Genomic DNA, 15,039 nt, shown 5'->3' on the forward strand with positions numbered 1-15,039 from the left:
TGTGAACCGAGGGCCACTGAGGATACAAAAGGGCTGGCTACACAGTGAACCTGAAACTGTCAGAAGCTACTTCCAAAATGCTAAGAATGAGCTGTCACTGGGGAAGATTCAATACCTGTGACACTGGAGGTTCATGCAGGTCCAGCTGAAGTCTCTGCACAACATCAGTGAAATCTTCAGCATGAAAACAAACCACATCTTTGGTTATACGAGGCTGGTCACTCCTAGAAAAAGATGAGAATTCCAGGAATTTTTAAAACATTTGCGTTAAAGTACAGCTCTTTCCAGCAGAAAGTTTCATTGAACCATTGACCTATTTCAGTTTTACACTGTGCACAAAGTCCCATCGCTTCTTAATACAAGTATTATTTTGAAAAGGAGATATAATTTGTAGATTTTTTTTTCATTTTACTTCTTTCTTGATGCATGCACAACAGAAGCAATGTTTTCATGGAGAAATACTATACTGAAATGACCAAGAACCAGGTTCAAATTGCCACTATCAAAGTTCTCTGCGTGTTCTAGGAACCACTTTTGCCTCAATTCTTCTATTCTGTAACTGGACAGAATAACTCTGTACTAACGGAAAAATGAAGTAACAAAGTAACTCTGAAGCTGAAGCAATGAGGAGCCAGGTTTTATTTAACGGCTGCGAATCAGAGCAAAGGAAGTTCTGGCACCTTTTATTCATACGAAAATCTAATGATATTGCTAATGATGCTATCCAATGTCTACTGTAGTTACTAGAAATAACAATGATGCAAGTTTAGTTTCTGTGCAAGGTCAACAGCAACATCCTGGGTACATGAAATGAGAAAGCACTGTAGCTGTGAAATTAATCACATTAAGTTCTTAGATTACTGTTACAGAAGTTAGCATTAATATACCTATTCAAAAAAAGAACAATTGCAGATGATGGTCCAGGCATGGTATCTTAAGGCTTCTTTTGTACATCACTAAAATTTTCTGCAAACTGCTGTTATAACTTTTCTACTGCCTCAAGAGGAGGGAAAAATAGTAGGTATATAGCTTGTGCCTTTCAAGCTCTAGACAAAACGTATCTCATAGGGTTTAAACCATTTCTTTGATTAGGCTTGTTTTCTAAGGAATTTTCTTTAACAGAGAAAGCGTTTAGAATTTAAGATTTAGAACTGCATTTCAGTGGCACTTACCATTCCCCAAACTGTACAGCCTTCAGCACACCTACAGCCGCTGTACTCTGCCAGTCAAAGCCTTGACCCACGTGATCAGCGTGAGCTCGTGTTCTGTCTTCAAACAGAACCTCACGGGGCTCGCTGGTCCGAGGTAGGTACTGGAGATTCTTTATTTCGTTCATTGACCTACAACACGATAAAAAGACATACTAAAAAAATGTTTCAGACTACTCAAAAATAAATACTTGACTAGAATAATCTCAAAGCTCTGTGTGCTGCAGGCTTCAAAATCAAAGACCAAAGCACTTCCCTCTGATTTCTTCTAGGTGTTTATTCAACAAGAGATTGAAACAAATACAGCACAGTACAATTCAGATTATGAGATCCAACTCCATAAAATAAATCTCATGACCAAAAAGATTTTTCTTCACTTGTGCTGAAAGAATTCTTCCGGGAAATTAATGGTATGTAAAATAGAGCTATTTCACTAGAGTTTTACTACAAGTTTAGTTATGTGGGAGTATGTCCAGACATTCTGCTTGAAATCACAATTAAAATATGCTTCCAATTCTTTATCTCCTAAAATTTGTTCTACAGCACACTCTTTCTGAGAAAGATAGCAAGTAGATATGTACACCACAATACTTGCTGAGCCGGCAGGCAGTATTAGAAGTGCTTTAGCACTAACATTAAAATGTGACTTGAATAGTGTAAGGATCTCTGCTGTTTTAGAGCGTTTCACCTGCTCCCCCACCAAATTAGTTCTTTCTGCAGAAAAAAAGATGAACAAAACTCTCCTGAAGGATACTAAAAAAAGGTTTCAATCTTAAGAAAGCATTGATCTAGGGCCTACCTCTATGAAAAGTGGTGAAATAAAGTAACCATAACATATGTCTTATCCACTGAGCCAATTTGAAACAGAGATTAAAATGGAACTTAAATCTGTGAGTTAGCTTCCTGAAGAACTAGCCACACATGAATTATTTGGGTTTTGTTCTTGTATCTAACACAGGCATAACTGCAATGTTTTACCTTTAAAACAGAAAGGAAAACAAAACATTACCGGCGCCGTTTGAATGGCGATTTTGGCATATCAGCTGTTGGGATCATCTGCTCTCCTGGCCTCACCCACATTATGGGACCATCATCACTTTGTGACCTGCACTGAAGTCTGAGACTAGAAAGAGTACCCCAGGGCAAAGTCATCTAAAAGAAAACAAAAACAAAACAACCCACAAAACACACATAACACAAAACACTGGGTGAGATAGAAAAATTAAATGATGCCTTTGGTAAAGCTCATTCAAATTTGCTGTCAAAAGAATTGCACAGAAACTAAAATAAATTCAAGAGGTAAAATATATTCCAAGCTAACTTTATCAAACTTAGTTTTTAGGGAATTAGTTATGTACTGCATATATAAAAACTATAGTTAAGTTTTAAATTATTCACGCAACTGTAGCTACCTAATTCAGTACCTTTCACTTGGACACAGGAAAGAATGTACCTCAGCAGCTCAAACAATAAGCACATCAAGACAGAAAATACTTTATGGTTCCTAATTACTTGGAAATACATAAAACTTAGTAATCGTTTAAATATCTACAGCGCTCTGAACAAAACACCACAAATTACTGCTTACTCTGAGAAACGGAGATTCTTCTAACATATCTAGAAATTCTGGGAAGTAGTCCCCAACTTCTTCATCCACTGCTCCAACAAGACTGATCTGCCGCATCGGTCCTGCTCTGTAGGTTCCACAGCAGTACGTTCGATTGACCTGAGTCAAAGACAATACCAGCACAGCTTTAATTCTGTTACGAGAGATTAAAATTGACTGGTATAATACACTACGCCACAGCTGCAATGAATCTTGGACTCATCTACATCTATTTTATTAGAGATGCCTTTGGGAATACGCACAGAGACTGTTTAGGACAGAGGCCCATAGGGTATCCCAAGAGAAATGAACTCCTGTCTGCGTGACTGCTAGGAAATACTTCCAAAGTTTGGATAAGAGCAAGTTAGTATTTGACTAATTCAGGAGCAATTCAGCACTTCTAGGCTGACCTGAAAAACCCACCATGCAAAGTTTCATTGTGACTCAGTCTTTCACCAGCAAACTTAAACTCTCTACTGATTTGTGCAGTTATCTGTTGCTTCTGCATTTCAACCTGAATGCTGTTGAAGCATGCATTCTTTTTCAGTCAGGTCGTACAGGTCTTTACCCTATGACTGCAGTGAAAAATCTGGGCATCCTTCACACAGTGGTTTAGGCAATATTGCTATAGTTTATCCACAAAACTGGACAAAAGATTGAGGAAAAGAGGTCTAGTTAGAAATCCAGTGTTAGTTTACAACAATTTTAGGATTACCATTTGCAGTATAACCTGCTGTCACTGCTGTGGCCAGAAACACTTTAACCTCACTTACAGCTTTTTGCCACCCTCTGCAGCACAGACTGCCCCACTTTCCCAAGTCATCTGGGAGCTTTTCTTGCCCATCTCCCATTCCCAGAGGTGAACCACTGTCCAGACTCCAGTGTTCCCTAGTCTCGTCCTAAGGACTGCAGCTACAACATGCCACGTAGCCACAGAGTAGGTTTTATGTAGATGCAACAGCTACTCAACCTTAAAAGATCAGAAAATCTGCCCTGATTAGTCTGGTTTGTACACTCAGTTGTGTCTGAGCCCCAGCCTTCTACCACTCTTCAACAGCCTCTCTACATTCATCAAGTGGTTCTAGTGGTGAACAACTGCAGCTGATCTCCACGGCTACATGGTGGGAGAGGTGCAAAGGACAGAGGATTACTGATAAATTTGCAATTTTTAGTCATGTTCAGGAAGTGATACCTTTTAATTCCATTTATAGAAATATGTATGAAGCAGCTTAGTTTTAGGTTTTTTAGTTTTAAGTTTTGCAGTTTAGCCAACAAACCAGATGTAGTTAAACTACTCCATGAAGTTGTTAAAGGTAAATTAGGGAAGACTAATAAAGCAAGAGTTACAGTTGCTGCTGCAGTTTTATCCTCTAGCAGCAACCATAGATATTTAGCTGCTTAATTACAGGAGTTTAATTCACTCCTACTTCCAGAGTCCTCCTTTCATTAGCTTTGCGTATATGCAGTTGGCAGTTCTACATTGATTGCACACATTTGAATTAAAAGCTAACTAGGAACCAAAGACAACTTCAAATACAGCTTTATTCCTCAGCCTGCACCACATGTGCTGCACCACATGACCTCTACCTTCACACATAGAAGTTTACATCCCAAGTCACTCAGAGCTTCACCGTGCAGCTCAAGCACTCTACCTTCAGGTCCACCAAGACCACCAGCAGCAGAATGGGCACATACTACCTTTCTGGGTTGGACCATACAGATGTATGAACCAGGCACTATCTTCAGAGGCTGTGAATTCTTTTTGTCTGTTGCCCTAAGAAAGTTAAGTCTCCAAATCCTATTAGAACATTACTGGTGTTAGATATGAACCTCTACCAGTAAAGCAGAATGATTTCATCAGCTAGCCAGAAAACAATTCTGAGCAGTAGTATTGGAAAACTACAGCACTAGTCTAGTTCTGTGCACCCACAGGAGGACTGAAATGCACTGGTCCTTAAGTCAGCTAAGTTTATCTGCCTGGTACTATTAAAGGAAGTGGAGATCAACTACTTCCAGATGAGACTTGTTCCATTGAAACCACCTGTTGAGTATTCATAGTATTTCACAGGTGTTTGTCACAAGTTAAAATGAATAACACCACCATATGCAGTTTTTCCTTGTAATGTTTTCAAAGAGAATGAAAAGTAGAAGCTTTTTTTTAATGCACTGGAATGCAATGAAAAGTAGAAGAGAATTCAAGAGTTATAAAGGAGACACTAGAAATACTTTAATGTAATATTGGATTTTAATGTTTTGCTAGTTTAATAGAACTTAAAGAAATATATACACTTGAGAACTAAAACCAGGATGTGTTTACACTGAAAATGTGTACCAACTTGTGACAATCTCCAGCAGGCTGTCATATTCATCTCAAGCACCTCAATCACAGGGGGAGTAGTCTGCAAGTTTAATATGCTGTAAAAAATTCCTTCACACATTGTTTCTTTCTCATCCTTAATGCCTCCAGAGCAGCACAAATACAAATGCTACTGGTTAGAGGTTAGCAGTCTCAAGAATATGGAATATGCCAAGACTTTGTGTATAACAAGTATGTTCACAGCCATCTAAAAGAACAGGCATCTTATTCAAGTGACACCAAGCCACACAACTAAAGGAAGACCAAGTAACCTGCTTGCTGCACCTTCTTGCAAACTACTCTGACCTTTCATTTGCCAAGTGCTCTAGATGCACTCTTAGCAGCTATATTAGTTTCAGAGTCATCTTCATACACCCCTGTTTTCAGGGAAGAAAAATGATACTATGAAATACCTGAAGTCCCTTTGTTACAGCCACTAGAACCTTGTTTAAACTTCAGTTCTTCTTTAGAACCTTAGCTTGGGTCATTCTAGTTTAAATGGCTCAGAAGTTAATAACTTATTATAGAAATGAAGGTGCTGTGGTAATTTGTTCACTGTGCTTCTTCATGAACTTTAGTGGATCACACAAGTACTAACTGCTACTATCTATGGATCAGCTCATGCACTCTCTTTACTGTTGTAAAAGGACCATTGGGCTAGGAAGACTACTCAGGTGTCCTGTGCCCTTTCAAGATGCCACCCAGGTACCACTACCCTATGTATCCCCTACTCCATACAGGATCACACTAAGAGTGAAGTTCTAGGCATATTTAAAATCAGCTCTTCAGTGCTCATGGGGACATTTTAGAGCAGCTGAACGACATGCCTATCAGTGTTTCACACACTTGAGCGAGAACAGAAGTAGACAGCATCAGTATTTCCTGTAGAAGTCATAGATCTTGTTTTTCATGTTATTCAGATAATTCAGACCCCTGCCTCATGAAGAGTTAAGCAAGCAGTATAACTCTGAAGGGTAAGAGAACATACAGAGGAGGCATAAGCTGGAGACAAATGAGATTAAGTTTCAGAAGTTTCTCTCTAGTTTCAAGAAAAGCATGAATCAGTTGGCAGTGACTGTATTTTAGTACATCAAGTCAGCTATAAAACCAGCCATGCAAACACTTTGCTGTGAGGAAGACAACAAGAACATAAGGCAGCTTACTATTTACAACAGAAGGAGGAAAGGAAGACAGCATGTCATGCCATTACATCAAGGGTTGTATGTTCAGCTGAAGCCTGTCAGATATTTCAGCAAGACCACCAAGCATTATTTATATGGCTTAAGTGACAAACCAAATTAAGTTTGCAGCACAGCTGCACAATTTCTCCATTTCATACTTCAATAGCTTCTGCTAAACAAAAATAAATTGCCCTTCCAGAATAGATACTTTTGTCCAGGAGTAACAAAAGTTAAGATGGGACAGACAACCAACCTATGATATGGTTCATTGCTCTATCCCTGACAGCATGTTGCAGGAGCAGGAAGACTTACCCTATTATCTCCTGTTGGCTGCTTCTCCCACCTCCTTCCCAGAAGGAATAGCAGCTTATGCAAAACTTACGTCCCCCAACTCTTCCGTGGCCTGTTCCCAGAACACCCAACTCCTTTGTAACAGTTTAACTGTTCTTTGGACCATATAGAGAACTGATCAGGCTGTTGATCAGTTTCTTGGAAAAAAAGCAGAAGTGGTTTTTTAAGTCTAGATACATTCCAAGTCACTGAGCAGACCCAGAAGCAGTTGTAGTGAAACAACGAAGGGAAAAACATGAGTTCATCCTAGCTGCACTACTAAGAATGTTCAAACTGAAGTATGCCCTTATGTGAAGAAAGCTTACAAATTACTGTTCAGTAGTTTGAGTATTGAAAGCTTAGTCCAAGTGAATAGCTCTAAACTAAAGCTTAGCTTTAGCTCTAAGTATCAGAACAAATGAGCCTGAGACAATGCAAGCAAAAAATCCAGAGAACACTGAAGCTTAATTATTTTAATATACAGAAACCAGTTATTACCAATACACATTGGACTGCTTTTTTATAAACATTCACTTTACGCTGTTCTCACTGCCCTGAGAGCAAAGGAATTCACCTTGCAAGGCAGTTAATTATCACTGGATTTTTATGAAGTCTTCCAGATTAAAGTCCTTATTTTGAGTTGGAGACACTTCTTAATGAAATTGTTTGTCTGAAAAGGTACACAAAGCAGCTCAATGTTGTACAAGCCAAAGGTCACATTACCTTTCAGTTAACTTGCAGTTTACAGATCAAGTTTTGATTTCTTGACACCAACTCTCCAGAACTAAAGACTCCTAATGCTCAAAATCCCCTTGCCACAGCACAGTTCAGTATAGCAAGCAAGTTCATGCATACAGAAGGTTTGACTGAGAACGGAGGGAACTTAACTGAGCATCCCCAGTTAAAAACAGTATCAGTATTACAGCATACAACAATACTATAACATGCTTAATCTGCAAAGGCATAACTGTAAAGTGCTTTTGTATTGTACAGTCTCTCATACAGGAAGGTCCAGGAGTGAAGCTTAGCCAATCTGTTCATTCCTCAACAGTGCTGCCAAGGAATAGCAGTAAAATTGCCAGACTTATCCTCCCTGTGCTCTCTTAAGCCAGGCATTTTAGCCTCCTCTATTTAAAGATAGGCTAGCTTGTAAAACTTGGATTCAACTATGGTAGGTGCACGCTGCTAAAACCCACCATCTATTTAAATGCATGCCTAACCTAACTACTTTACTATCATCTCTATTCTCTGAAAAGTCCTGTTTCAGCTGTCTTTAGAGTTGCAACAACTCTACTTCTCTATATGTTAGTGTGGCTCACACACTGAGCAAATACTTCCGCCAGAGAGGATTAACCAGGTCACGCTGAAGCTGGTTTAGAGAGGTGTTTTAGACCAACTGAACCTTATATCATGACTCAATCTTAGTCAAGTTTAAACAGTACTTAAAATAGTTAATTGAAATACCAGCACGGACTGTAACCCAGTGAAGCCTCTTATTTATTACCATACATTCCTCACACGTATTTATAGTGTAAGCTATTCATGTTCCCAAGACCAAGAAAGCGTAATTTCTACATAGCCAACTGTCCCTGTTTAGCCATTTTAGGCAATCACATGTACTCAAAGTAAATTAGAATGTAATCATGACATCAAAGAACACCGATAAATCACTAACACGGAACTCTTTAAAATCTAACCTATGGACAAGTTTCACATCTGCAGAGAACAGCTGTGTAGTGTCCAAAAGTGTTCTTGCTGATGGCAGCAGTTTGTATGCTCATCAGACAGACTGGATTTGGAGTACTACACACTCCGATGCAGCTCTGTCAGTGTAAAGAATTACTTTAAACCATCTTCTATTTCTTGGTTTAAGTAAGTGCTGCAGCAGCTATTCCTTGTCAAATTCATACGCTGTCAGAATTACTAATTTAATGGTATCTATGATGAATACTGGAAAGTATTCAGAGACTCCAGAAGTGACAATGCAGTAACTTTCTGTAAAGCAGTAACTGTTTTTTAATGGAAAGTTTACTTATAAGCATTTGGTAAACTCCAGAGAGATCCAGATAACCCATACACAAGCATTACTGTTTCCAAATCTGCTGCTAAAGGTCTGTTCCAATAGTACTCAGGTGCACTCCACTGCAGAGTTTCAGGTTTTTCCTTCCAACAGGTGAACCAAATTAAGGTCTTGAATGAAGATTTTAGAAGTAATCAGCAGTGTGACTCTGTTCTCAGACTAGACTACACAGGAAGAAGTTTTATTCTATCTGAAACAGAACTTGTTTAAACTAATGTTGCTGTATGTTCACAGGTATTTCTAAGCTTGATCACAAGAGTTAAATACAAGGGTTTCATATGGGAATCTTGAAATTAGCTTAGTTATTACTGTCACAGCCATTTAAGCTACATAAAGATACAGTTTGAGAATATAAGATAGTTTAAGCCTACTATAGAAGTTAAGGTAGCCTATAAAATGAAAGCCTTTTTCATAGGCAATTAAATAGATATTCTAACCTTCTCTCTGAAGATGGAAAGTTTAAACACCCAGCATCAACTACTGATAAAATTAAAACGTTAAAACACCTTATTTTTTGCGAATAACTGTATACTGAAACCTGAAAAGTACTATCATTGCAAAAAAACTAGCTCTGTTGAATAGAAAAAACAGCGTTAGTATTTTCAGTCCATACAACTCTTCATGCAGACTTCCCAATTGTTTTGAACAATGTCAGTGTTCTTCCACGTTTAGAAGACCAACTGAAAGCCTGCAAGAAGATCAGTGCAGATCTTGCTCAGGTTATGGTCAGCCATGTCCGAAACATCCCTCCAGTGGGCACAAGAGAGCTTTAAGCAGAAACAGGAACCAACAGCACCGTAACAGTAGCCCCAAAATCATCTTTTTCATCTGCTTCAAAAAATATTTGTGCCTCACCTATTTAGGCCACCCCTGCTCTGGACTAATGAGATTAATCAAACCTAGGTGTTGTGCAACTTTTATGCCTTTGAACAGTTCTTACCTGAGAGTGAAAATTTGAAATTGTTGTTGTTTCAATGTCCTTCTTGCCCAAAATTTCCATTTTCACTGGAGTGTTGGGAAAGTTAAAAGCAAAGTAATCCAGGAAGTCTGGTAAATAAGCAGCTGCTCCATGTACTATGGCTAAAGCATAGTAAGCTGCATTTTTATCATTTTCACTGAATGACAACGCAAGAAACTCTTCTGCAAATCTCTCCATCTCCACTGGAGACAAAAATGAGAGTTCATCCATGTAAGCATGAAGGACCAGAGCACCACCATTGGACTGATGTTCTTCATGAATGAAGTTACTAAATTTAGTGCCAGTTTTCAAGAAGCTGCTGCGAACAGAATGCTCCTGGTGTGTCACAAATGGTGTTTGTACCCCCTGGGGTATTCGATACTCCTGCATACCCAAATTCAGTCTGCAGAGCTGCTCATCCTTCAGATACCTGAAGGATTCCTTGTTCATTTCTAAGTTGTCACACTGTCCTTGAGACAGAGTCTCTTTGTCAATGCGAGTTAGTCCTGCGCATACCGTCTGCACTTCTTTGTTGTACATCTTCAGGCGTTTTCCCCTCATATCTTCCCGGTGTTTCTTTTTCTTTTTTTTCTTTATCTTCTTCATAATAAGACCATCAGCTCGCTGGGTTTTGCCATTTTCATCTGGAGTTTCTGGCAGCAACAATAAAGAGATGATTAGAGTTCTGCAGTTGCAGCACATTCACCCAAAAAGAAGTAAGACCTCTCATTTGCTAAAGCTATCTATTCCCAGGAAGACTGACCAACAGTAATACCTTGACTTTTGACTTACAAGACTTAATTATGCAACAAAAAATGCAGTGCATCTGGTTTTTATGCAAGGGAAACCTCGAATTAAGGAAAACTGCCAAAACTCAAGCTTAATATTTTAGAAATATTTCATTTTTTAATAGATTTATTAGAACACCTCTAAAATGAGTCCATATTTCAGAACTTCTATAATTAAGTACATTAATAATGTCTGACATTAAAGGCAGTGCCATGCAGGGGAAGACTATGAACAAGTATGTATAACATTTAAACATTAAGACTTTAGTTACAGAACACTTCCCTGATTTTGGATACACAATATAGAAGCAAAACAGAGCAACTGAAGAGGTACCAGCATTACTGACATTTACAGGTAAATACTTAAAGCAATTAGCTTTCTGGCAAAAAAAAAACAACACCATAAAACCCCCCCTTAGACTGCTGATCTTTTGTATTAAAGGATCCGAGTCATCACATCCACATCTTCAGCTATCTTTTGCTAGTCTTATAGTTAACCATTCAGTTAATTCAGAGCTAGAAATTAAGAGTTTGGGCTTGGTTTTAAGGTTTATCAACCTGTACAAGGCTAAAGGTTGAACGATAAAATGCAAAAAAGTAGTTCTGCTAGGCAAAATGTAATAGTTTAATTGCTCATATTTTAGGAATAAAAACTAAGTTAAATAATATTTAGTAAGTGAATGTAGTCAGAAATCTCAATGGCCCAGCTGTTAAAAACTCAATTGCCAAACCAAGATTTTCATCTGCCTGAATCAGAACTATTTCACACTGACAACGCACACAAACTCTAAGAGCCATATTACCAAGACAGTGACAGGGATTAGAACAATCTGCTGCTGAAGGTAACATCTGCCTGGAAGATGCAGTAGCTAAAGTTTCAGTTTCCCACAGCACAGTGCTTCATGCTAACAAAATTTCCTTTGTCTGCAAAGCTATCAAATTTGTATTCCTTCTTTATTCTCTTGCAGCACTTGAAGAAAAAAAATTTTACACTGATCTATGAGAAAAGGTGTAGTGATAAATGCATCTTCAAGTTATTTAGTCTAACCACAGTATTTAACTATACCATTACTAGTTTGGTCTCTGAGCCCTTTGGTAAAGACAGCTGACCTTCGTAACAGCCTGGTGTAATGAACAGAATTACTCATGAAGCGAAGAAAGAGTTGATTGCTTAACACTAACTTCATACAATTGTCTTAGGACCTGAAATACAAGTTTTCACACTACTGGTCTTAGCCTTCACAAACAACAAATGCCCTTATTTTTATATTACAGCTAAGGAAACCAGGAAAAGAACGGTGGTATCACTTGCTTTGGCAAGTCAACTGAAACAGCCCTTTGAATAAACTTTTCTGGAAGTCTCAGAAGTTAAGTGTGCCTAAGCTTTCTCAGCCACTAAGCCCTCAAGTATAGGTACTTCTTTACTAAGTGCAATGAACATACTAACCACAACGATCTTTGTTCTGGTGGGATCAGAGATTCTGAGCTGAAGCTAAAGAAGAGTTTCACACGCCACCGCTGAACTGCTGGCAATACTTCCCTGCTGATGTGTCTACACTAATTTTTAGTTGTTACAGGTGTCTTATTTTAAGCATTTCTAATTTTAGATATAGTTTAAAAGCCTCAGACATGCACTAGTTTTAACTGAGTTTATCTTCCTGTTTGAAGATGTTCCCTAATAGCAGGCATACACCTAGCACTCTGTGCATCTTGGAACTTCCAGTGATCACTGATCTATTTGCAGGAAAACAACAGCTATCTTAACTGTCACTGTACACAGCAGAGTCCCACTACAGTGAGAGTAACCTCTGCGTTAAGTGAAGCTAGACAGTGACATTACAGTAATGCCTGACAATCTTGATGGAAATACAGCTTTAATTATTTCTTTAAATAAATGGAAGGCCTCCAGTACCTCAAACACAAAGAAGGCTATAGCCAGGCCATCACACTATGGGCTCCCACAGTGAGGCAGAATAACAGGAGTGCCAATAACTCAGCTAGTCTAAAACCATTAGACATCACATAACTGAACACACTAGTATCACTACTGAACAGCAAGAACACTGGAGATGTTCATTGTCACCTGTGGCCAAAGATAAAACCAGTAGGCACAGAGGAACAGGCAGTTTATTTAGAACATACATGGAAATAAAGACTGGGAGACAGGAAGAGAAATCCAGCTCCATCCTGACACCCACCACATTTGCAGTCTACGGCAAGCACTGAAGAGCTTCAGACCTGCAGTTAGCAAACAGCTTTCCTTTGCAAATCTGGGACTCTGGTAATTTTAACAGTGTTTAAGCCTTCATTAAAAGGAGGCCTCGTTTGATTACTGGGTTAGAACTAACATACAGTGACACTCCCAGCCTATGAAGATATACTACTTCTGTAGTTTCACCGACTTTTATCAAGCTAAAGTTTGATATTTACAATCCAGTAGTTTTTACAGTCGTTATTCAAACACAGTGGTTTAGAAGCATTACACAGCAGTGAACAGTCTCTCCCCATAATAAGTTTTGCCTAGTCTTAGGACAGCACTATCTAGAGTTTACACTCTAGACCTCACTTCCGTAAGCATGTGCATCTTTGGTTTCTCTGGCACAATACCTTCATGTATACACCTGGAGTGTAGTTCACAACACAGTAGCTTTATTACAGGAGCTTTTACAATGCTTTTTATCTATGTTGCCCTCACCAAGAGGCTTTTTACTGTCACAAATTTGTGACCAGAACCAAAACACTCATTCTATAATGGTAAAAACAGTTCCATGCTCCCCCTGCCCCCCAAAATCCAGAGACATTTTGGCCTTCCCATTAAGACAAATCTCAGGGCGTTTATTAAAACAAAGCCACAGCAGTTTCTCGGCTCTAGTACAGGTTAATGCAGGCGCAATAGGAATCGAGCTTTACCGCCGAAGCACCTGTACGGTGAACCTGCGGCGAGGGCGACTCTGAGCAGAAGCGCCGGAGCTCCCGCTGCCCGCACAGAGCCCGCGGCTCGGCTGCCGCACGCCGGGCTCAGCGCTTAAGCCCCGAGCGCGGCCGTGCCGTGCCCGCTGCCGCGGGGAGCCGCGACATGGACGGCCGGAGCCCGGCTGGGCGCTCGCTGCCCCGCGCCGACACACACGGGCGGGCTCCGCCGCTTCCCGCCGCTCCCGCCTTCGCCCGGGCGAGGCCGAGCCGAGCCCAGCCCCAGCGAGCACCGCTCCGCTCGGCCGGGGACGGCGGCGTGCGAGGCCGCCGCCGCGGGACGTGGCGGGCGGGCTCCGCCGGGGGCGAACCGCCGCGGCGGAGCGACCCCCCCCGGCGCCCCAGGCGGGCGGCGGCCGCTCAGCCCCGCCGCGCCCCCGCCCCCCCCTCACCTCGCTTGCTGGGCCGCCCGGCTGCCCCGTCCGCGGGGCTGCCCCGCCTCGCCTTCTGCGGCTGCCCGGCGGCCGGGCGGCCGGGCTCGGGGCCGGCGACGGGGCGATGGCGGTGGTGGTGATGGTGGCGGCGCTCCTCCAGCGCGGCGGACGGCGGCAGGGTGAGCGGCGAGAAGGCGAAGAGCCCGGCGGCGGCGGGCAGGCCGGGCAGGGCGGCCGGGGGCAGCGGCTCCGCCGGGCCGGGCCCCGCCAACAGCTGCTGGCTCAACCGGGCCCGCTTGCCGCCCGCCGCCTCGCCGGGGGGAGCCCGCCGCCGCCGCCCGCCGCCGCGGGGCCGGCCAGGCCGGTCCCCCGAGGGGAGCGGGGGCGGCTCCTCCGGGGCCCGGGACACTGCGCGCACCGCAGCGACCTGCGCAGCCATTTCACAGTCTCCCTCACACACATTTAAATGGCCCGAGCGCCAGGCGGCACTGCGCAGGCGCCGCGCCGCTCCCCCTGGGAGACGTAGTCTCCGGCGGTGCGCCGGGAGGTGTAGTCCGCCGGAAGGCGCATGCGCTGGCGGCGCGGGCCGGGCGATGTCGGGAGCCGGTGACGTGCTCGGGCGGGAATGGGCGGCGCGCGGGGCCGCGGGAAGTCCGGGGCTCTCAGGAGGGGTTGTGTTGTGAGGGGCCGTTGGGTTGTGAGGGGCCGTTAGAGGCCATCGGGTCCAGCCCCCTGCTCTGAGCAGGGACATCAACTAGATCAGGTCGCTCAGAGCCCCGTCCAGCCTGACCTTGGATGTCTCTAGGAATGGGGCCTCCACAGCCTCTCTGGGCAACCCCTTCCAGTGCTTCACCACCCTAATTTTGAAAATTTTTTTACTTATATCCGGTCTAAATCTACCCTCCTTTAGTGTAAAACCATCACCCCTTGTCCTGTCACGACAGGCCGTGCCAAAGAGATTGCCCTCATCCATCCTACAGTCCCCCTTTAAAAGGCGGCAATAAGGTCTCCCCGCAGCCTTCTCTTCTCCAGCTGAACAACCCCAGCTCTCCCAGCCCGGCCTCGCAGCAGAGGGGCTCCAGCCCTTGGAGCATTTCTGTGCCCCCTCTGGCCCCGCTCCAACAGGTCCATGTCCTTGTGCTGAGGAGCCCCGAGCTGGAGGCGGCGCTGCAGGGGGGTCTCACAGAG

General features: G+C 42.6%; 1 protein-coding gene across 5 annotated transcripts in view; it reads right to left on the bottom strand.

Moving 5' to 3' along the window:
• Positions 1 to 14,328, bottom strand: part of LOC142067273 (protein PHTF1-like) — a 32,105-nt gene extending 17,777 nt beyond the window's left edge. For 3 of the 5 annotated variants that reach the window (XR_012663948.1, XR_012663949.1, XM_075115772.1), the window contains exons 1-6: positions 13,870 to 14,327; positions 9,702 to 10,372; positions 2,797 to 2,934; positions 2,218 to 2,360; positions 1,173 to 1,340; positions 116 to 224 (exon numbers count right to left, since the gene is read on the bottom strand). Coding sequence is in view for 3 of the 5 variants with exons in the window: in XM_075115772.1 (XP_074971873.1) it covers positions 116 to 224; positions 1,173 to 1,340; positions 2,218 to 2,360; positions 2,797 to 2,934; positions 9,702 to 10,372; positions 13,870 to 14,290 (1,650 nt within the window). In the remaining 2 variants the exon portion in view is untranslated. Of the gene's footprint in view, positions 1 to 115; positions 225 to 1,172; positions 1,341 to 2,217; positions 2,361 to 2,796; positions 2,935 to 9,701; positions 10,373 to 13,869 lie in introns of all 5 variants that reach the window. The other 2 variants (XM_075115774.1, XM_075115777.1) reach the window with 1 other exon arrangement.
• Positions 14,329 to 15,039: the final 711 nt, after the last annotated feature.

This window comes from Phalacrocorax aristotelis, chromosome 21 (genome assembly GCF_949628215.1).
Source record: "Phalacrocorax aristotelis chromosome 21, bGulAri2.1, whole genome shotgun sequence".
Classification (NCBI taxonomy): domain Eukaryota; kingdom Metazoa; phylum Chordata; class Aves; order Suliformes; family Phalacrocoracidae; genus Phalacrocorax; species Phalacrocorax aristotelis.